Genomic DNA, 23,492 nt, shown 5'->3' with positions numbered 1-23,492 from the left:
TTTTTAATTATTTACAATATTATGCCCTTTAAATATGTTTGGTTATTTCATTAAAAATCTTCAGTGGAGGGACATTTGAAGTCTCTGAAAGTACGACGATGTCTTCATCTTGTGGGCTGAAGGCTCTCGTTTTGTCCACCAAATCCTAAGTCAGTAAAATTAAATCCTTAGTGAAGAAAAAGTAAAAAAAAATACTTTTTCCCACACCATTCTTGTTTCCATCATCTGCCATGGGTGTTGGATGCCGGGCTGACTTCTTCATCTGCGTAGCCACTGCTGTCAGACTGCACACTATCTCCACGCACCACTTCACCTGCACAGTGACACACAGTTAAAAAAAAAAAAACAGCTCCCCACACTGTACAGCTCTACACAAACGCAGCTGCAGCGTGACCTGGATACACTAACAGTATTTTCCTTGGTACAAACACACCTGCACTGACCTAGAAACACAAACACACATTCATCCTAAACGACCCCTTCCTCAAACGTCATCATTGACCCCGATACAAGACCCTAACCTGACCCCCGCAGTGAGGCCCAAAGTCAAATATGCACCAAAAATATGTGTGTCTGTTTCTAGGAATGCCTCTGTGCCTTTCTGGTTACATTGTTTCGCTCCTTTCTTCACATGTTAACTCACAGCTGCTCAAGCTGTGAGAACTGGCAGTTTGTTGTTAATGGGGTCAGCAGTTCGATGACTAATGTGTGCAGGAGAAGAAACAGCTACTTCATTTTTTTCAGAGGCATCTTACTTTAAAATGGCAAGCACTGTAGTAAAACACGGAAATGTCACGTTAGTAAAATAGAAAAATGCCTGGGGTTTACCTCTGTTTTGATGATTTTTGGAAGATGGTGAAGTTGTTCTGACTGATTGTCCAAAATCTTCCTCCCCTGCACTGTGCACCTATAAAGAAAAAGTATAAAACATGATTTACTGCATGTCTGATTTCACAGTTGTATAGTAAGGAAACAGTTTCATGCAAAAATAAAACTTCTAGCTGACCAATTAACCCCTTCATCACAAAGATCAAAGTATTGGCCTTTACATTGTTACACTGGATAACGGTGCAACTCCATCAGTTCATTTTGATATGATACACAGGTATTAGTGTTTCTACTGTCAGAGGTTTAGTAAGGTACCAAAAACATCTATATGTACAAAAATATTTGGCCACACCTGTTAATTATTCTCTGCCGGTGCTTCAATCAGACCTGTTGCCACGGGTGTAAAAGCAAGCACCTAGCCATGCAGTCTTCATTTGCAAACATTTGAAGAGCCCAGTGACTTTATGGTGCATAAAAGCCGCCAACGCTCTGCTGATTCCACAGCTGAAGACTTCTGAACTTCCACTGGCATTAATGTAAGCACTAAAGCTGCAATGGGAGCTTCATGGAATGGATTTCCATGACCAAGTAGCTGTGTACAAGCCTCACATCACCAAGTCCAATGCGAAGCCTCAGATGGTGTGGTGTGAAACACACCAGCACAGGACTGTGGAGCCATGGAAATGTGTTCTGTGCAGTGATGAATCTCACTTCTCTGTTTGGCAGTCAGATGGGCGAGTCTGGGTTTGGCAGATGCCGCCATAACGTTACCTGCCTAATGCTTCACCATACAAAGACATTTTGGACAATGCTATGCTTCCAACTTTGTGGCAACAGCTTTGGAAAGGCCCCTTTCTATTCCAACATTACTGTGCCCCAGTGCACAATGCAAGGACTATAAAGATATGGTAGGAAGAACTTGACTGGCCTGCACACTCAAACAAAAGCCTTGAGATTACTCTTGAAATTCAGCATGATTTTGTCATTATTACCACCGCGGCACAGGAAGTGATGATTCTCTCGACCAACCATTGAACTGCAGTGTGTCTAGCTCCAACCTTTTTGATTGAGAGGTAAGCTTGGTACCCAAAAATAAGGATGCCAAAAAGTAGCAAAGTACACATCAATTATTTTGGTACCAACAGTGGACACACAAGTAATTACATACTGTAATACCCATATACTAATATCAGTAGTTTCTGTGATACTGTTTTTTTCATTCATTTCAAATCCCTCAGACAAAAGTTAAAACATTCTGATAATTAACATGTACCATTTTGTTTACTGGCTTTGTAGGCACGCTTGGCCCACATGAAAATGATTAATTCAAAATATCCTTTTCTGGCTACATAGAATAAAGAGTAAGAAATGTTGCATTTAACTTTAAAGCATCTTAAGGAAACATTTTATGGTTAGTATAAATGTGAAGTGGTAACAGGCAGCACGTTGACGTCTACTTCCCTCTACTCCCTCAAGTAGCACCTCAGCCCAGTCAGGCAGGGTGAGTGCTAGCCCCAATCAGGGCACCCCACCCTGTCTCAGCTTCCCCCTCCTTCCTCACACTTTTTACTTTCTCTTTTTGTTCTTTGCAGTTTCATGTGTAATTTGGAGCCAGGAATAGCTGTCTTTTTGTGGTGGCAACAATAAGTCGTGCTGGGGTTGTTATTGTCACTACCTGAAAACTGCATCTAGAGAGCCTGGGTCTGTTGGTGGCAATAATTAGCCATAAGACCCCACAAAAGACACTGTTTACTAGGGAGAGGCATATAAATTTTACATCTTCCTGTTCTTTAACCTTTTTACACAACTGGCCTCCTTTGTCTGAGTTAATCATTTCAAAAAGAGTTAAAATCTAATTACGAATATCCACCTGGTTCAATCTGAGAATGCAAGTCACATTTCAAAATGTGCTACATAAGTTAAAGGTGAATACACATTATCTAGAGAGATAAATGGTTTTGTAAAATGTTATTTTTGGTTTAAAAATATTTTTTTCCATTTTTGTTTAATCCTTATGTCCAAGCATTGCACACAAATTGGTTTGTTTGCAATCATAATAATTCTGAATGTCTGTTGGGGGTCAGGAAGTGGAAGAAAGCCATTAAAGGTCATATATATTACCCTTTTAAGACAAGTTTATACTGGTCTCAGAGGTCCCCAAAACATGCCTGTTAAGTTTGTGGCTACATGACATCATGAGGGGAAAATCTGAGAACAGCTTGTTTCAGCACACATTTTCTAAAAGGTGGAGAAAGAGAGGTAAGGAGGGAGTGGAATTTTCCGGTTCTTGGGGGGATAGTGGACAGGCCAGGGGCATATATTTTTGTTAGAAAAGAGGAAATTATGTATTTAGCATAATGTCTGAACTCTAAGAATGAATAGGTATGGAAGAAAGTTAGTATTTTACAACTCTAAATGCAATTATCGTCATACAATTTCTACATAAATTGATGTGATTTTTACCACACTTAAAAAGATTTAACTGGCATAGAGACGTTCAAAATCACAAATTACTCAGTGCTGCAGACCTCCTAGCATCTAGAGTCATCTAGTCAGAAGAAAGGAGAGAAGAGTATGCAAGGGTACTGCACTAAGAGGCTAGATGAGTTCCTTTAAAATATAAAAAAAAATCCTTGTTTTGCCACAAACATTCTTGTAATTGAAACAGTGATAGACTATCAACTGAATAAAACTTGTGGGGTGAGCGACTGAGTGATGATGAGGTTTCATAGACGAGCATGTGCTAGGAAATAGCTCTCTCATGAGTGCCAGTTCTCTTTCCTCCAATCTTTGTCCCTATTTAATCCACATTAAAAAAGCCAAACTGGTACCAAACGAAGAGCCACTTGGAAACCAAACAACCAGCAACACAAGGAAACACAGGTTAGATGAGAGTTTCATTTCATAAACCATAGCAAATTTGTTCTGAACCTTACTGGACCTCATTGTGGAAACGAACCTGACACATGCATTGTGTGATGCTGCTTGTCTAAGTCCTGCCATGCTGCTGTTTCTCAGTGAGTTTTTTAAAACTTTTTTTTTTGCCTAACTTGGAGCACAAAAGGAGCTTAAGTATTAATAATGATTTTAATCTCACACTTTGTATTCTTAGCATAGTTGTAAACAGATCAAACATGGCCTTTTTGTGGTGTTTCTCTATGTAGAAATCACTACCTGCCCCCCCAAGGCGAGCTTTACGCTGCTCTGTGACGTCCTCTGCAAAGAACCTGTAGTTAATTGTAACTAGCATACCTCTTCCAGCTCAAAGGAGTTAACCTGCGGCAGGTTGTTGTAGGTGAGCCCCCGTCCCTGATGTGTCAGTGGACTCAGGAATCGACTCTTCCCCTCAATGGATGACTCCTCACATGTTTGGACAGCTGAAGTATGAGTGGAATCTGCTGTGTACTGTTGATATGAATCAACATCATCCCCCTCCAAGCCAGTTACAGTGATGCAGTACTGCATTTGGCTGTTATTGTCAGCAAGGACAGGAAGTGGTTTAAACTCATGTAAAACAATACCTGAGTCCTCTCCAGAGATTGCCACTTCTGACCCAGGGCAGGGTCTATCTGTGCCTTGTGTCTCAGAGCAGGTAAGAGCTAAACTGTTCGTTTTCGGATCATATGTGCAGAAAGGCGCTGTGTGTACATTCTCCACTATCCTCGGGCAGATTAGATCATGTGTAACCTTGGCAGCGGGTTTCAGATGAGCAGCTCTTGTGTCACTTTGAGCTGAGAGAATCTGATAATCTGTTTCTATGACAGTTTCTCCTGATAATGATGATGCTACAGATGTTCTTTCGCAGTGAATCCTGCTATTAAGATATGTAGGTTTGATACTGCTGTCTTGGCTGCCCTGCATTTCCTCAAGACAGCCTTTATTTTCATGTTTCAGAGTTTCTACATCTGCCACGCTCTGTTGTGTTTGCTCCCGTTTTCTGTTGCCACAGGATTCATCCACATCTGTCCCCATATGCACATCAACAGCTGAATTAGCCCGGCTAAATCCCCCCATATCCAGTTTCTTTGTCACCCCTGATTTGACTTTCTCCAGCATGATTTCCACAACATCAGGCAGGCTGGATCTCTTCCTGGGTGATGGCTGCGGAGATGTGGAGTCCGACCCGCGAGGAGAGCCCGTGTAAAGACACATCTTGGAGACAGTGTCCTTCAGCCTCTCCACGGGGGAACGTGGCTCACTGCGGATGTTGCTCCTGAACCGCTCGATCCTCTCCACCGGAGACGAGGAGAAGGAGAACTCCGGTGTGGCCAGTTTCTGTAGAGGAGTGCGAGACACGTGGGAGTAGAGGGAGTAGAAAGCGTTGGCCATCGCTGTGAGGACTTGCACTTGTCTGAAACGACCTGTGGAGAGACAGAAAGAAGAAAAATCATCATTGAAACAAGCTGCAACCTCCAGTGTTGAAGAATTAAACTACTGTGGAAGTACAAATATGTGAAGTTCCTCAAATGTCCACTTGAGGCAGGTAGAAGAACACCTTATGTTAAAATGGTAATTTTTACAGTAGAAATAAGCATGTAGACAGACTGTTCAGACAGTTTTTGTATGAATAGTTCTTGTTTTCATGGGCATAGTTAATAAGACAACAAGCCAGCATGTTGTAGCTGATTGTCAGAAGGCCTAAGGCCCACCTCAGCCTTAGTTCTTGTCCATTTCTAGCATTCACAAAAACTTAAACCCTTTTTTTTAAAACAGAATTACCCTTTTAAAGGTCATGAAAACAATGTGGAACTAAACATTTTGGAAAGTAATGTCTTGTAGAAGGATGTAGAAGGATGTAGAAGAAACTGAAACAATTTTGGTGGAAAAATAATCAAAAAAAGTTGTGAAATGACACAAAAATGGGCAAAAAATGAGCTGCAAGTGGATAAAATGTGGCAAAATGTAATTTAAAGTGGCATAAAGGTTGTGGAAAGAGATAGAAGTCGCAAAGTGGCAAGAAACTTTTCAAAGAGGCAAAAAAGTGGCTAAAATGAGTTAATAGTGGCAAAAATGTGTTAAATCCAGCAACAACCATGGCGAAAATGAATGACAAATGGCAAAACATGGCTAAAACGGGTTAAAAATGGCAGAAAGTGGCAAAAATGGGTTAAAAGTGGCAACAAACATAGTGAAAATGGGTTAACCTTTGCAGAACTAGGCAAAAAGGTGTTAAAAATGGCAATAAATGTCAGGAAATGGGTTAAAAGTGGCAACAAACTTGGTGAAAATCATTTAAAAAGTGGCACGATTAAACAATTTGAACATTAGATCCAGTAAAAGCTTAACACACTATTCAGCCCGAAAATAAGGCAACCGTTGGCCAGGATGCTAGCACCAGTGCTACTGGTTCAACACACATGTATTGACATCGTAAATAGATAACAACTATGGAGGGCCCAATCTCTGGGTTTTGCAGGGGTCCAGCTATCTCCAGTGAAGGGCAGTCTTAATGCTTCAAGCATACCAATACATTTTGGACAATGCTATGCTTCCAACTTTGTGGAAAGGCCCTCTTCTATCCCACCAAGTATGTTTCCCAGTGCACAAAGAAAGGACTATAAAGACATGACTTGATAAGTTCAGTGTGGAAGAACTTGACTGGCCCACACAGCTCTGACCTCGACCCCACTGAGCACCTTTGAAACGAACTGGAACAGAGATTTCAAGCAAGGCCTTGCTCATAAATTCTCTACAGAATGAAAGAGCACGAATTCTTTAACCACTCCAAAATCTTGTGGAAAGCCTTCCAAGAATAGTGGAGACTGTTACAGCTGCAAAAAGAGGAACCAATTCCATATTAAACTGTGTGTATTTGAGTTTAATGGTAAAACAGCTGAATACTTTTGTCCATATAGTGTGTCTGACTGAAGATTGATTTTAAAAGAGTTCCATTCTTACTTGCAAGAGAAAGGCTGGGATCTTCCTCTCGTATCCGTCGCAGCTGTGAGTCCAGAAACAAGCGGAAGTTGATCCCTTTAGCCTGAGAGGGAAAGGTGAAGAAGCGAGGAGGGATTCGAACGGTGACCTGCGGCTCGTCGCAGCCAAAACCGAGCTCATACAGCGTCTCTTCTGCATCCTCTGAGCACATCTGCAGGACCTCTGAAACACTGGTGGGCATGTCAGAAAGAAAGACACAGAGAAACTTTTAGCCCACATTTATATTTTTTAAGGAGGAAGTATTAAGGAGGAAAACTGGCTTTACAAAGCCAGTTTTAAACCCACATAATGACAAATCTTTAAAAAATGTCAAAGCCTCACCTTGATGTTGTTCTACAGGTAGAGGCAGAGAGGCAGCTGGAGGCCATGCTGTGGCCTAAGTTTAGTGAGGGCAGACATAGATTCTGACGAGGGGTACTGCTTACAGGACACGAGATTAAGAGTTATTAACAGTATGCATATGTAAAGTTATTCCTATTCTTCAAAATCCAAAACACAAATCCTTAAGTGATAAAACTTCTCTTAAAAAAAGGGTGATTCTAATTTCTTTGAGATTAATTTAAAAAGCGGTGCTTCTGAAGTCGATCACTGACCTGGAGGTGAGTCTGCCTCGGCTTTGTTTAGAGGAAGGATTCTGTGGGAGGCTTAATGATCAGCAAAGAGTCGGGAGAGAAGAAAACATTTCCTTGGAATCAGAATCAATTTATTTGCTCAGTATGTTCGCACATACTCTATATGGTATTTGTCTTTGTGTTATCAATAGATCATAATAGATTTAAAACAAAACGGAAACAAGGAACCTAGTATCAATATTCCTACTGCCAAAAGAAGAAAAAAACAACATAAATATATAATAAAATTAAATTAAAAATGTGCTATATATCATTAAAGTAAAACAGACACATATTTCTTTAAAACTACATAAAACATTTAAAAAAAAAAACATCATTATTTGGATAATAAATCAGTGTTATGCAATTTACGTCCTTTTGTCATTTCATCATAAACACTATTAAGGACCCAAATAACAACTTTATGACCACCTTTCACACAAACATTCAGTAAGTCTCCCCTTTCTTGCTGGTACTCACCCAGTCTTAGATGAAACTTCTTCAACATTTATAACAGAAGCTGAAACAAAAATAAGAGGTACATCTGATTATGAGAGTCAGTACTTATTTGAAAACAGACACGTTGGTTTTAATCTGTTACCCCATTCATTTTTTAATTCATGCTTACAGTGTCGCACACTGTAACTACCAAAAATATGAGAATAAAATAATTCTGAGCTTACAATACAATATGGCTTTCTTCTGATGTAATTGTTGTGATGTGGGTGTATTTGTGAAAGTGAAGCTACATTTTACATTAGAAATGAAATCTGCAAGAAAAGCGGAAACATTTTAGGCTCAAAATAGAATTTTCTTCTTGGAAGACAAAAAAGCGGTGTGAAACTCTAGACCTCTGACATAATACAGAGACAATGGCTCTCTTTCTTGCGTCTTTCTTGCTGCCTTTAAATAGACAAGCAAATGTAAGACCTTTAGGTGATGCACACCTCATTTTCCTACAAGGACATTTCCTGCTTCGTACTGTTTCATGTGTGCTTTCTTTGTGTGAACTCACCGTCAGCACCAAGACTCAGCTCATCATCAAAGTTGTTGGTTTTCAGCACTGATTCTAAAAAGATCAACAGATGGTACTTAAGGTCATTTCCAATATAGTTAACAATTATTTTAAAACTCTTGTTTGTCACTGGTGTGATGTGATTAAGAGGAGATACATTTACTATAGTGCTGTTCTAACCTAAGCTAAGAGGATTAATGTCATCATATCATATAGTATACTATCATATTGTATTATATCATATTGTATCGACTTGTATCTTATCATATCTCATCATATCAAATGATATCACATCATATTGCACTCTATCATAACATATAGCAGAACATCATATCACCTAATAGTATTTTATATCAAATTGTTTTGCATTGTATTGCATCAGATCTTATAGTACCATAGTGTATTGCAATGTATCTTTTTTTTATTATTATTATTTTATCATTTGATACTGTATGGCAGTATATCATAACATGTTTTAATATATCATACCCTATTTTATTGCATCATATATCATATGGCATTGTATGGTATGGTATTGTATTGTTTTGTATCATATCTCATATTCTTTCACATTGTATCATCACACATCATATTATATCGCACTTTATCATGTATTTTAGATATTAAATCATGGATGGCAAAGAACTTTTTACAGCTCAACCAGGACAAAACTCAGGTTTTAGTCATTGGTGCAGGGGACAAGAGAGAGAAACTGGCCAGCAAACTCCAAACGTTATCTTTTAATCTGTGTGAGCAGGTAAAAAATTTAGGTGTTTTATTTGATTCAGATTTTTGTTTTAAGCCATATATCTGGGACATCACCAAAAAAGCTTTTTATCATTTAAAGAACATAGCCTGAGTGTGACCGTTTCTCTCTCAAGCCAGTGCAGAGACATTTATCCATGCTTTTATCACTTAAAGAATAGACTATTGTAATCCTCTTCTTTCTGGTTTCCCTAAAAAGAATATTTCACACCTGCAGCTCCTCCAAAACTCAGCTGCAAGAATGCTGACAAAGACCAGAAAGAGAGATCACATTACACCGATTTTAAGGTCTCTGCATTGGCTATCTGTCTCTTTTAGAATAGATTTTAAGGTTCTTTTACTGGTTTTTAAAGCTCTTAATGGTCTTGCGCCTTCTTATTTATCTGATTTGCTTTTACCCTATGAGCCCAGTAGAGCCCTCAGGTCTTCAGGAAGTTCTCTGTTAATGGTTCCCAAAGTTAGAACAAAAGCTTACGGTGAGGCATCTTTTTATGACTACGGACCCCGTCTATGGAACAGCCTACCTGAAGACCTGAGGGTCATGCCTGATGTTAATGTTTTTAAAAGCAAACTCAGGACCTACCTCTTTAGTCTGGCTTTTACCTGAATTTAATATGCTCATCTTAATCTGTTTAAGTAATTTAGGTTTTATCTTATTCTGTTTTAATTTCAGAATTATGTTTTAGTAGTTTATCCTCTTGTTTTACCGTTTTTTCCTAAGTTCTTCTTGAGTGTTCTATTTTGTTTTAATTTTTTATTTATTATTTTTATGGGCAGATATTGCATAAATTATGAAGGATTGCTTGTAAATGTGTATTTTTTTTTTTTACACATCATATTGTATCATATCCTATCATAAGTTGTGTCACACTGTACCTTGTATTGTGTCGTATAGTATTATTTAGTAACATATTAAATGACACTGAACTGTAAGTATATACACCTTTTACATCCTATAAACATTTTTTTTAAATGTTATTTATTTCAGATTTTAGGGAAAACTAAATGAGCTCAGCACTGTTAAAGGTGAAACTATAAACAGAAAACAAAATCATGAGTTTTGCTGCATCTGAATCAGAATCAATAGTCAAATAAAGTCACATTATACACAGTACTATAGCACTGTTAGGGTACATTTATTCTCAATGTATTTAAAATTAATATACTTTAGGTACTCTTTGCTGTTAATGCCTCCATACTTCATCTACCTCATTTTTAATTCTACACTATTGTGGTATATAAAGTATTATTAATGGGATTACACTGTTTTCTAGATCTATTTCAGCGATGCTGCTTAAGCAGTATATAATACAAATTAAAACACATTTTTATTGCATACATTTGAGTTGATTTGCATTTACAGCATGCCAACAGTAAATATTGAGGAGAATCCTAGATAATGACATTGGGTGATGATGATAGGTGCTTATTTATAACAAGTTTGTTTCCCTTTATACTCACCAAAGCTCGGCTGACTGCTGTTTTCTGTGCGAGCACCCGACCTGTAAGTTACATCCAAATGTTATTCCCATAAAAAAACATAAACACACATACCATTGTTTATGCGGTCAGTGTAATAGCGTGCGTCTTTCAAATAAGCTACTACATTTGAATAGATATGCTCAAGCCGGAATGTGATAGCATCTTCCTTGCATGTTCATGAGAACTGCTTCAATATGTCCTATAATTAGCTCTTAACATGCCACTGATGTTTGCTAAACTTCCCTCTGTGCAAATGTTCACATGCTGAGCAGCAGTGAGGTCAACACCTCTTAAACAGCGTGGTCATTTTCATGAGTTCACAGAATGCAAAAACCATCACACCACTCCTTTTACTGTACCTGCCCTGATGCATAAAGACATCTTAGTTGTCTTCTCTTTTTGTTTTTTTGACTGAGATACGAGGCATTAAGTAGTGATCCTTCTTCCTCCAATCAGTTGCATAATAAGAAGGAAGTGTACATTTTATTCTGTTATATAATTACTTCTTACTTCAGAGTCAACGTCACCGCTACCACGAGCAATCACAACTTAAATTTCCTACACCTTTAAACCACTTTAATCTATTTGATAAAACATGTTGCAGTTTAGATCTTAGATGTATCTGAAGAAAGAGACAGGACAAATACATCAGTATCTAAAAAGATTAGAATATCATAAAAAAAGTTCATGATTCTCCTGTGATTTAATTAAAGAAGTCAAACTTCCATGTATACTAGATTTATCTCATACAAAGTGAAATATTTCAAGACTTGCTTTGTTTTAAGTTGATGATTCTGACTTACAGCTCACAAAAATCCACTGTCTCAAAATATTATTGTATCACAAACATCAGTGCATGAAAGGATTTATAAAAAAGAAATATTGACCTTTTGTAAAATTTCACTTATTTATGCACTCACTGATTGGTTGGAGCTCCTTTTGCATCAATTATTGCATAAATGCAAAGTGGCATGGAGCCAATCAGTCCGTGGCACTGCTGGGGTGTTGTGAAGCCCCAGTTACTCTGATGGCAGCCGTCAGCTCATCTATATTGTTGAGTCTGGTGTCTCTCATCTTCCTCTTGACATTTGCTCAGAAATTCTCTACGGGGTTCAGGTCGGACCAGTTGGTCAGCCAATCAAGCACAGTAATACCCTGGTGAGCAAACCAGTTTCTGGTAATTTTAGCTTCACTGAGGACAGGTGCCAAGTCCTGATGGAAAAGGAAATCAGTATCTACATAAGCTTCTCAGAAGATGGAAGCATGAAGAGCTCCAAATCTCCCGGTAGACGGCTGACAGCTTGGACTCTGGACTTGATAAAGCACATTGGATTAACACCAGCAGATGGATTCTGTGCTACTCTGATCTCCCTCCGGACTCTGGGACCTTGATTTCTAAATGAAATCAAAAGCTATTTCTTATGGAATAAGACCACTGATCAACACTCTAGTTCTTTTTTTTTTCCTTTTTTTTCCTTAGGTGAGACGCTGGGCTAAGGACGCTGTGGTTTAGGAGTGACTCGACACTAGGAACATGACACTTGTAGCCCATTTCCTGGACAAATCTGTGACAATCCTCTGAAGACTGAGCTACTCCCTTTGCTTGTGCACCTTTTAATATTACACTTTTCCCTTCCAGTCAACCTTCCATAATTATGCTTTGATAGAGCCTCTGAGAACAGCCTGTCATTTCAGCAGTGACCTTCTGTGGCTTACCCTCCTCGTGGAGGGTGTCAGTGATTGTCTTTTGGACATTTGTCAAGTCAGCAGTCTTCCCCATGATTGCAGTTTTGTGTACTGAACCATAGTGAGAGAATAAAGGCTCAGAAAACTTTGCTAATTGGACTTTTACCCAATATTCAAATATTTTGAGATATCAAATTTTGTGAACTGTAAAAGCCATAATCATCAATATTTTTTAAAGTCTTGAAAAACTTCTCTTTGTATGAGATTAATCTAGAATTAATGGAAAAATAACCTTTTCAAGTAAATGACAGTGAAAATGAACTTTTGCACGATATTATAATATTTTGAGATGCACCTGCACTATATTGCCAAAAGTATTTGCTCACCTGCCCTGACTCGCATATGAACTTAAGTGACATCTCATTCTTAATCCATAGGGTTTAATATGATGTCGGTCCACCCTTTGCAACTATAACAGCTTCAACTCTTCTGGGAGGCTTTCCACAAGGTTTAGGAGTGTGTTATGGGAATTTTTGACCATTCTTCCAGAAGCGCATTTGTGAGGTCACACTGATGTTGGACGAGAAGGCCTGGCTCTCAGTCTCTGCTCTAATTCATCCCAAAGGTGTTCTATCGGGTTGAGGTCAGGACTCTGTGCAGGCAAGTCAAGTTCATGCACATCAAACACTCTCATCCATGTCTTTATGGACCTTGCTTTGTGCACTGGTGCACAGTCATGTTGGAACAGGAAGGGGCCATCCCCAAACTGTTCCCACAAAGTTGGGAGCATGGAATTGTCCAAAATCTCTTGGTATGCTGAAGCATTCAGAGTTCCTTTGACTGGAACTAAGGTGCCAAGCCCAGCTCCTGAAAAACAACCCCCACCACAAAATCCCCCCTCCACCAAACTTAACACTTGGCACAATGCAGTCAGACAAGTACCGTTCTCCTGGCAACCGCCAAACCCAGACTCATCATTCAGATTGCCAGATGGAGAACCGCGATTCGTTACTCGAGAGAACATGTCTCCACTGCTCTAGAGTCCAGTGGCGACGTGCTTTACACCACTGCATCAAACGCTTTGCATTGCACTTGGTGATGTATGGCTTGGATGCAGCTGCATAGCCATGGAAACCCATTCCATGAAGCTCTTTACCCACTATTCTTGAGCTAATCTGAAGGCCTCATGAAGTTTTGAGGTCTGTAGTGATTGACTCTGCAGAAAGTTGGTGAGCTCTGCACACTATGCGCCTCAGCATCCGCCTACCCTGCTTCGTCATTTTACATGGCCTACCACTTTGTGGCTGAGTTGCTGTCATTTCCAATCACTTCCACTTTGTTAGAATACCACCGACAGTTGACTGTGGAATATTTAGGAGTGAGTAAATTTCACGACTGGACTTTTTGCACAGGTGGCATCACACCAATTGAGCACCAGTGCTTTAAAGCACACAGATATTTCAAAAAGTCAAAATGCTTGTCAGGGTTATATAGGCATTTTTTTAAATGTTTCCATCTATATCCTGGAAGTAACATTTATAAATCATAACCAGCCTTTCCTTGTTGTTAACATGACCTGGACAACAAATCTGGTGTGTTATTCAAAGCTGCCATGTCTGGAAGACAAAACATGTCAGGATAGTTAAAGTCATTTCAGTTAACTGTAAACATAACGGTTTAAAGAACTAAAAATAATCTTTTCCCCCAAAGGAGCCACAATAAATTCATCATCTAAGGCCATTGTGACAAAGTGCAGCGACCTCACCACACCGTCTTCCTGGAACAGCTGACCTCAAAGAGTTTCCACTTTCTACTCAGTGTTTGTTGAACCAGTTTCCAGTGAATGACTGACACCTTGTATTTTATAGTCGGAGTTCAGAAAAACATCTTCTTACATAAAAACAGTGGTAAAGCGAGGTGACTCACCCACAGCCTAGGAGCCAGGTCTCAATCTTTCCTGTGTAGCATCCTGTGGAAATTGCACAAATGAAACTCTCAGTATATTCAACAACAGACTGAGTTACGTGCTTTAAATGAAATTTACATTAACATTTAACATGGGATCATTTTATGGCTTGCAATAATTTCTTAAAAGCACTGTGCAAGTCTGACGGCTTGTATGCATGTTGTATAAAGGAGGTGTAATACTTTTCTAAGAAGATACACAGCATATTGTTACATTAATGGGAAGTTGGGTTACAGCTGAACAGCTATACCTAATAAAGTGGTCATGAGTGTAGGCTGAAACAGATCCAAGTTTGTACCACTTTGCAGTTGGAGCTGTTCTTATATGTATGTGGTTTTGGTACAGTGACTTCAATCTATAACTGTGCTTATATCACAGTCTCCTTCGTGTGGTCTTACCTTCAGAAAAGACGTCATCGTCCGCTATAAATGAAGACTGGAGGCTGCTCAGTGGCGGTCCTTCAGCGTCTGATTCCTCCAGAGTGAGCCACTGTCGGCTACTGTTGATCCAGGCTCGCCGCCTCACGGTGGACGACGAGCTCTCCATCGCCTCAGATCACCGACACAACCAGGGCATTGTGGGGCCAAAGCTACAGAAGCAGAGAGATCAAATGTGTTTCAGCTTTTCACAGTGAAGTCTATATTTATTGTTTTGAGTAGGTATCCTTTATTATTAAAGAGGATCTCCTTGTTTCATGTAACTTGTCATCTGTGATATTTTAGACGCGTCTGGCTGTTCAATGCGGTCAGGAGATGAAAAAATGTAAAAGAGTGTTGGTTGTTCTTGGAAAAACAGGGAAAATGTTATACACTCTGAAGAAGGAAAACCAGCTGCTCCACATATCAATAATTTTAAAAAAGAAGGAAGGATATTCTTAAAAATAACCTCTATGAACAACTCCAGTCTGGTTTCCTCCCCCTCCATAGCACAGAAACAGCCTTGGTTAAATGATGTTCTCATTACAGCTGACTTCGGACCCTTAACCATCGTCATAAAGGGATGCACAGGGTGTTTAACTAACACTGGGTGTTTAATATTTGCTTTGTTGTGAGTATGCATTTACATTTAAATGAAAATGTACCATGACATGGTATTATAACAGATTTAATATTTAAAAATTACACTTCAATTTTTATGTGTATATAAACATAAATTCATATAAATATATTTGATAAATGTTATGAACTTATAATTTTGATAATAGAATATATCTATCTTAAGTTATATTTTAGTAAGGATAATTAAATAAATGTTATAGTATCGAATCTCCCCCTTTCCCGGTTTCCACCAGCGCTCCCCAGGGTTCTGTCCTGGGCCCCCTTCTGTTCATCATCTGCATACTTTCTCTTGCTCATTCATTCAACATTAACCTCCACTGCTATGCAGATGACATCTAGCTCTACCTATCCACCAAACCTAACTCCACTCTCCCACCCTCCTCCTTCTGTGATTGTTTACAGTAAAATCAAATCCTGGTTTTCACACAACTTCCTCAAACTCAGTGATACAACTGATGTTCTACTTACTGGCACTAAATCCACCTTAGCCAAAGCTATCATTTCCTGAACCTCATCAGGTAAAATCACATCACTCCTATTCTTCAGCAGCTACACTGGCCCCCAGTCAAATACCATATTGACTCTAAGATTCTGCTCCTCACCTTCAAGGCCATACATAACCTCCATGTAATACCTTTTTGATCTTCTTCACATCAGCACCCCTTCCTACACTCTGAGGTCCTCTTCCTGTAGTCACCTCACTGTCTCACTTAACCTCCATGGGATCCTTCATCTGCTCTGCTCCCCGCCTCTGGAACTCCCCCCAACCAGACATCTGTAACATCAACTCTTTCCATTCTTGAATTCCGTCTTGAAACCCATCTTTTCACACTTGCATAATAAGTCTGACGGATTTCCTTGTGCCAGCCTACACACTGTTTAATTAAATGTTTGAACTCATTGCTGACTTGTGTATTTTTGTTGACTTATTTATGTCTTGTTTTGAACTGTGCCTTGTAAGGTGACCTTGAGTGCTTTTAAATGTGCCTGTAAATAAAATGCATTATTATAATAATTGACAAGCTTTTATTACAGTGGCTCAGACATGAAAAAGCCATCATGTTTCAGCCTTATCAGAGCATACAAATGGTTTCCCCACTTTAAATGTGTACAGACCATTACGCAGAAGAATGACTCCAGTCCTGATTTTAAATTAATAGCTGTCCATTAGAAACCATTAGGCTACTTTAACACTGTACAGCACTTGAACTAAAGGGTGGCGTACCAGAAAAACATCAGTCTAACTCTTGTTGAATCACACATCATTCATTGATCAATTTAAGTTTATATCAAATGTAAAACACACTTTTTAAAAATACAATACTATCACTTCATAATGTTAAAATGTAATAGAAACATAACACTGAATATATGAAGTATATAATTACCTGAATTACATCACAATTGAGTTCAGTCACTAAAAGTCCCACAACAGAGTAAAAGCTATGGTATTGATTATCTGATACATTCAAATTAGTTTACATTTTAGCATGGATTTTAGCACGTAGTGACATCATTGTAACTGACTCTGGTGTCATATGGTCATTAATCAGCCCAACCCAGCCGTGGGGTGGTTTGGAAAATACTTTTCTGAAGTAAAATATACCCAACCTGATAACTATTTTGATATGAAAATACTGGGCCTAACACTTGGTGATAATCAAATGTCTTAAACCTGGGCTTTATGTCTTCAACGGTCTTTGTAAACTTCCATTTAGCCGACAAAGTTTGCCAAGATTTAAGCTGAACTGAATGTCGTTTTAAAAACATGTGTAAAAAGTAAAATACCAAACAAACCTGACAGAAGAAAGGCAGCTTCACCTTCATCCAGGCAGGTTTCACTTCTGTCAGCAGCGCGCGCTCTCTCTCGTTTCCTGTTGACGCGAGCTCACTTATCAGACTTATGAACAGTCACTCTGCATCCAGCCTGCCCAGCTGCTGAACAGTTATGCACCGACATGAGTTTTTTTCTTCGTGTTAGCTTCAGCCTACTTGTTTGGATGGATGATACCCCGCTGAGGATGATGATGATGATGATGGTGGTGGTTTGAGCAGATTATAGGAAGTGACTTTGCATCTCATCTGAAACGTTAGAGGCGCGTGGGAAGCAGCGGCGACACATCCTGCAGAAACAAAAGCAACATTATGGCCTGAACTGTCATTTCTGTGTGCAGATGTCAGAGGTAAAGGTTAATTAGCCCACATAAACAAATGAATCATGGGAACGACGCTGTTCGCAACATTTTTGTGAAGGTATCGATATAATTTAGGCCTACATTTCCAGAGGCAAATTTCATGACAACAAATCATTTTTACTTTATTCAATTTTCAACAAAGGCAACAACAAAACATGAATAATCCTCATGTAAAATTACTTTCATATACAAACATTCAGACATCAAAATAGGAGACATCACTGGAGACATGTGGTCTACACTCATCCTTATTTGCATATAGTCTGTATTTTAATGCATTTAAACAGACAAATTGATAAATAACTATTAAGTTAGTTCAAGTCATAAACTATGACTCAATACATATTGTGACTGTTCTTCACCGCCATACGACTCCTCAAAAGGACTGTTTAACCTCTGCATTCACTAACATATTAGTATCAGTTCTACAAATACATTTCATAATAATTAATGACATATCAACATTGTAAGTAAATATTTTCTCTATTCAAGCCCATTGAAAGGCTTTATTTATGACTGCTTTCATCTGTTTTCATTAATATCTTACTAAAATGATGTCTTAGTTAAAACTTTGTTGGAAAGTCAGAGGGCTGTCCTCCTAAGAAAAATGACTTCATTTAATGGATGGATTTTTAATGTATGTTTTTCTTTTTTTTATGTCTGATCAGGCCTATCCAGTTGCATCATACTTTCTTATAAATGTTCTCTCACTTCTCTCACTCAATGTTAGTTTCCATCAAAGTTTTTTAAACAAGTATTTATATTTCTAACTGAAATGCAAATAATAGCCTATAATTTGATCTGCTTAACACTGACCTTAAGCCAAACTGAATGCTTTTGAATGCTTTGATGTTACACTGGGTAATTTGCTCTATTATACTTTATCTGCCCTGTTTATGAATTTAATGATGCATATATAAGATCTTTACATCAGTAGTTACTGCCGTTTTCCCTCTAATTTCTGTAAAAAACCAACTACTGGATATGAATAATAAAAGACAATTATAGAAATGTTTGTGTTTTTAATGTTTTCTTAACAGATATTCTGAAATTTTCTGGTTTATGAGATAATTAGGTTTAGCTAAACAAATGAATGAACTCACAACTTTATTCAGAGACTTCAAAGACTTAAAACATCCAAGTGGCACAGAGCTGCCAATACTGTTATTTACACACCTTCACATTTCCTCCTTAAGGTATCAGTATGGATAAATTATAATACTATTATAATACTAAAGTGAAATAGGCCTGTAGTATGCTGAGCTCTGAATTATACCTTTCCTACTTCTAATATTTTAAATTTTACCTTGACTTTACATTTTGTAAACAAACTTTAATGCATCATTCCTGCTAAAGTGAGTCAACTCTATGCCTGTAATCCAGATAAGGATGATGAAGCGTTGAGTCTTACTGTGTATGGGAATGAACAAGATTAGTATCCCCAACCTTATATGACTGACTAAATTACTATCATAGTGTTTGACATCACACAGGGTTGGGTGGATAAAGGCTCAGCCTGAGGAGGGACTCCACCCTCTGTCCTGTTTACATAGGCACATGTGCTGCTTCACCGACAGCCCCCTTGCACATCCCAATAATAAAAGCCCTCCCACATGTGAGCCATTTTCTCCTCCCAGCGCGGTTACAGCCAGTGCTCGAGTGTGATGGGGTCTCCTCTCCTCCACCCTTGGTGACTCCTCCCGCCTCCTCACTGTTTCCCTGCCCACAGGGCGCCACCAGGGAGTGGCCATTAGCCACGGAGGCAAGACTTAAATACCCAGTGCGCCTTCCTCCTTCCCCACCTCCGTGTTCACAATAAGAAATGAGTCATGTAATCCACACACTGTTGAATGTGACGATGAAATGACACTTTTACAAACGTAAAATATCATAATATACGTAAGATTATTTGCTTATGGCGCCTTGTAAACGGAAAACAGATAACCGAACGTCAATCATACTCAGCGGTACAACCTAACATGCTAGATCCCGCCCAATTCTCCGCCTTTGGTCCAATAAGATTGGCTGGTAGAGTCTCAATGGTCGAAAGCGTTTCTCCTATTGGATAAGAGCAGCAATCCCTCGCAAACTAGTCCAACAAGGGTGCGTTTAATTTATCCGTCATCACAGAGCGTGAAAAGGTCAGCAGTGGTAAACAGCAAAGATCATTAAATTCTTTCTTAGAATACAAATTCCTTGATGTGCCTCATGTTTCATTTCTCTTTTTGAACGAGATGTAAATTCTGACATATATTAGAATATGAAAATAATCCATTATTTATTTTCTGTATGAATAGGGTTTATACTTAATTTGACACCACAGTTTACTAGTTTATGAGTTAGTTTAATTATTTATTTTAAAGTTTAAGTTAATTAATTTTGATAGAAGGGCTTTATTAGCCCATTTTAGTATTATTTTGTATTTTGTCCAATTGTCTGGATAATAAGGGCAACTTTAAGGGGGTTTGTGTAAAGAAGCCAACATACACATGATGGCATTTCTTAAGATGACTTTAAATGAGCATTATATTGTTTGCTAAGAAACAACAAATTGCCTAAGTCATGAAATTTAACTCAGAGAAAATTATAAGAAATATAACTTAACTTTTTAAAGTCAGAATTCATTTTTATTAATGGAATATCTACATTTAGAACCATAATTTACATGCTAATCTGTAAATGCATTAAGAGAAAATCTTAACTTTCAAACTGTAATTCGTAAACCTAGATAAATGATTTACATAACAACAAGGTTATCATGGTTTCGGAATATTCCTTAGTTTTTATTTTTTATTCACTTTTTGTTTTCAACATTAGGTTGGTTTATATTTTTCACAAAATAGTTTGTTTTGGTTACTTTTTCGGTAATTTCATTCTTAATTTATTTTTTCAGATCCTTGTCAGGGATGGAACCTAAAAAGGCCTTAAAAAAAGAAACATCATGCACTATTAAAAAAACACATTAAGGAAAAGGGCTATGTACCCTGTGGTGAAAAGCATGACAACTTATAAAAAATAATTCCTATAAACAAAAAAAAAAAAAAAAAAAAAGAAACATTAAAAACATTAAAATAGGTCACTCTTCACTTTTCATTCTGTTTAGTAAAAGTTGTTACTGGAAACAACTCAAGACCTCAAATGACCTTTATGCAAACACTTTCAGGCCATTTTACTCTCTTTGCATGTGCATGTCAGCCAGTATGCAGCTGTCAAAGCCTAAACTAAGGAGATTTTGTCTATTTTAAATTTGGTTAGTTTTGTAAGAAAACAATACAGTTTAAGTTTGTTTTTGTTTTTTTAGTTGTAAATTTCAGGTTTTATTTAGTTTCAGTTAACTGGGTTTTACATTTTATTTTTTGTTAATTTATCTTTTCATGTCTCTCTTAATAGCTCACATTTTAAATTTTGGTCCTCTTGGTCTCAACCTGTGTAGCTGGGTCCCTGTGTTGGCGGGGTTCCTATCAGCTCACGGTACCTGTGATGTCAATGTAATGTTTACTTTCTGATCATTTCTATGATGTCTTAGTTGTGTAGTATCTTCTGTCTGTGCTCGAATGATATCCTGTGATGTCTTCTTTGCATGGCATCTCATAACATCTGGGTTCTTGATGCCTTATATTGTTTTTGTATTATTTTCATGATCAGCTTCTGATGTTGTTGAGTGTCATTTCTTATGCTGTCTTTGCCTTTTGTTGCTTCATTCCTCTGTTTTTCTTTGCAAAAGTCAAAGTATTTTGTAAACCCTCAGCTTCTAAATAAATAAAATTATTATGTTATCAATATCATTATTTTTATTATCAATATTATTAAGCAACTAAAACTTTAACCTGACAGTTACCCCGCCAAAATAGCCGCACACGCTTATCCCTAAATCGAACGCACCCGTCTGTCTCCTTCATAGGGGGAGCCCGTCAAGTTTGTGTGAAGTTGTGAAAAGTTGTCAACTCGAAAAAAGACTAGAGAAACTCCTCCCGTCTTCAAATTATGAGCAGTAAGTTAACTTTTTTCCAACTCAGTGGCATGTCGTTAAAATTAATTGAGCTTACAGTAACAAGTGAGGGCAGTGTACATTATTCGAAATGTTTACTCTGATGTAAGTAGGGTATGTTTGAATTGTTTAGCTAGCGTCTCAAGCAGTTTAAAAGTGACCAACTACTTAACTGCTAATTGTCGGTACTTAGCTAACAACATTTAGCTCACCAAATACAGCGAGCTAACTGTGTCAGTCTGAAATAACTTTATTTTTCAACTGAAAGTACCTACCTACCAAATAAGTTAACTTAATATAGTGTCTATGAGCTACCTCTTTAGGCACATCCACCATTTCTGCTGTCGGTGTTTAGTACTTTTTGACTGTTGTGGTTAGTTCATGTTAGCTTAGCATGTAGGCTAGTTGGCCCTTCGAGCACTTGTGGCATGGATTTCCCTGTATTTCTCCTCGTCTGAGTTCCTTCACATCAACAAAGTACAAATAATGTTGTCAATTGAGTTAGGTTGGCGATGAGTATACTTTATTTCCTCTGTGAATCGTTGAATGTGACGCCAAAGAAGTGTAATGACCTGCTTTTTCTGCGTGTCTTGTTAAAGATAAGTGATCTTACTAACTCTTCTTCCGCAGATCAGCAACAGGGTGAAATGGCCGCTGTGGAGAGCGGTGGAGGCTTCAGTCAAAAGCGAAACACAAATTCACAAGTAGGTTAACTAGACTTGTTTCATTTTTACAGTTTAGATAGTAATAAGCCGGGGATCATTAATCAAACTCCCAGCACATAGCATCTCATCCTGTTCTTCATCTCCTGTCGGTGTGTGTGATTCTTTTGCTGATTTTGCCCACACTTTTTCGGCTTGTTGATTTTCTCAGCAGAGCACATGTCACTGGGGTGGGGAATGGGCAGGTAAATTTCGCCCACACGGGGTGTTCCCGTCAAACCCCGGCACTTCATGTGCATTTCGCTCGGCCCATTTGGCTGGCCTTGGAGGGGGTGGCTAGAGGAGTGTGTCAGTTTATAGGGCAAAAATAAAGTGTGGGAGGGAGATGGGTGGGTTTGGGGGGAGGGGAAGCCGAGCCCGCCGCTGCTCTGGAAAAAATGTGGTCCCTCCCATGCTCTCCCACCCTGCTTCCCCCCTGGACTTCAGTCTGTGGGAAGTGCCAGTACATGGAAAATACAGCATTGATGTTATGAGAGGTGGTTTAGGAGTAAAGTATGGTTAGATTGACATTTTAAAATGCAAGTCAAATAATTATTAGGATGTTAATTTGATTTCACTCTAAACCAAATAAATTAGAAATCACAAGCTAAGGTAAACTTTATTATCCCAGAAGGCAAATTTGTTTTACAGTTAGCAGAAAATAGATTAAAACATACTGCAATATACACAAAATCCACAACATAGACAGGTAAAACATGCAGATGTAGGTCACTGGAGTGGCTCGGGACTGATCAGATCAGGTTATTAATGAAGCCAATGGAAGCCAGAATAAATGAACTCTTGTATTGTCTTGTTTTACATATTGGTACCTGTAACCAAATGGCAGAAGCCTGAAACGCGAGACAGATGTAGACTCTGATCAGCAAGGATGGCTTTGGCCTTCCTTGTACATCTGGCTCTATAAGAGGGAGAGCTCATCAGTGTAATCAAAGTAACTATTTAGCTCTTGTCTATCCTGACTCTTTAAGCTCTGATTTGTTTGTTTATGCATTGGGAAATCCTTTTTTATCTTGTCAGATCTGGTTTTAATCCTTGCAGTTACAATGTAGTTTTAATTTCTTCACACTAGGCAGAAGTGACCCAAATCAGATTTTTTTTACTCAGATGTGACTCCATCCATTTTCTACACCACTTATCCCGTTCTGGTTCACAGGGGGCCTAACCCAGATGTCACTGCCTGGGCAAGAGGTGGGGTAGACTGGTCGCCATACAGAGACAAACAACCAGGCAGCTCATACT

The 23,492-nt window shown here is 38.5% G+C and overlaps 2 protein-coding genes across 4 annotated transcripts in view; one reads left to right on the top strand and one right to left on the bottom strand.

Annotated features, from left to right (window-relative positions):
- Positions 1-27: 27 nt before the first annotated feature.
- On the bottom strand, positions 28-17,330 carry tespa1 (thymocyte expressed, positive selection associated 1). Its single transcript, XM_041783219.1, has 12 exons — positions 17,146-17,330; positions 14,689-14,879; positions 14,251-14,293; positions 10,618-10,658; positions 8,392-8,445; positions 7,857-7,896; positions 7,359-7,409; positions 7,087-7,182; positions 6,727-6,935; positions 4,081-5,189; positions 829-907; positions 28-313 (listed from the first exon to the last, which is right to left on the bottom strand). The coding sequence occupies exons 2-12, from the start codon at positions 14,834-14,836 to the stop codon at positions 222-224; spliced, it is 1,962 nt and encodes a 653-aa protein (XP_041639153.1). The 5' UTR covers positions 14,837-14,879; positions 17,146-17,330; the 3' UTR covers positions 28-221.
- Positions 17,331-21,452: 4,122 nt separating this feature from the next.
- Positions 21,453-23,492, top strand: part of sp1 (sp1 transcription factor) — an 11,400-nt gene continuing 9,360 nt past the window's right edge. For 2 of the 3 annotated variants that reach the window (XM_041783217.1, XM_041783216.1), the window contains exons 1-2: positions 21,453-21,534; positions 22,162-22,235. In XM_041783217.1, the coding sequence (XP_041639151.1) occupies positions 21,528-21,534; positions 22,162-22,235 (81 nt within the window). In that variant the 5' untranslated portion in view covers positions 21,453-21,527. Of the gene's footprint in view, positions 21,535-21,554; positions 21,637-22,161; positions 22,236-23,492 lie in introns of those variants that run through there. The other variant, XM_041783218.1, reaches the window with a different exon arrangement.

This window comes from Cheilinus undulatus, linkage group 3 (genome assembly GCF_018320785.1).
Source record: "Cheilinus undulatus linkage group 3, ASM1832078v1, whole genome shotgun sequence".
In the NCBI taxonomy this organism is placed as follows: Eukaryota; Metazoa; Chordata; class Actinopteri; order Labriformes; family Labridae; genus Cheilinus; species Cheilinus undulatus.
The sequence above is the reverse complement of the archived record's forward strand: the minus strand, read 5'-3'. Positions and strand labels throughout refer to the sequence as shown.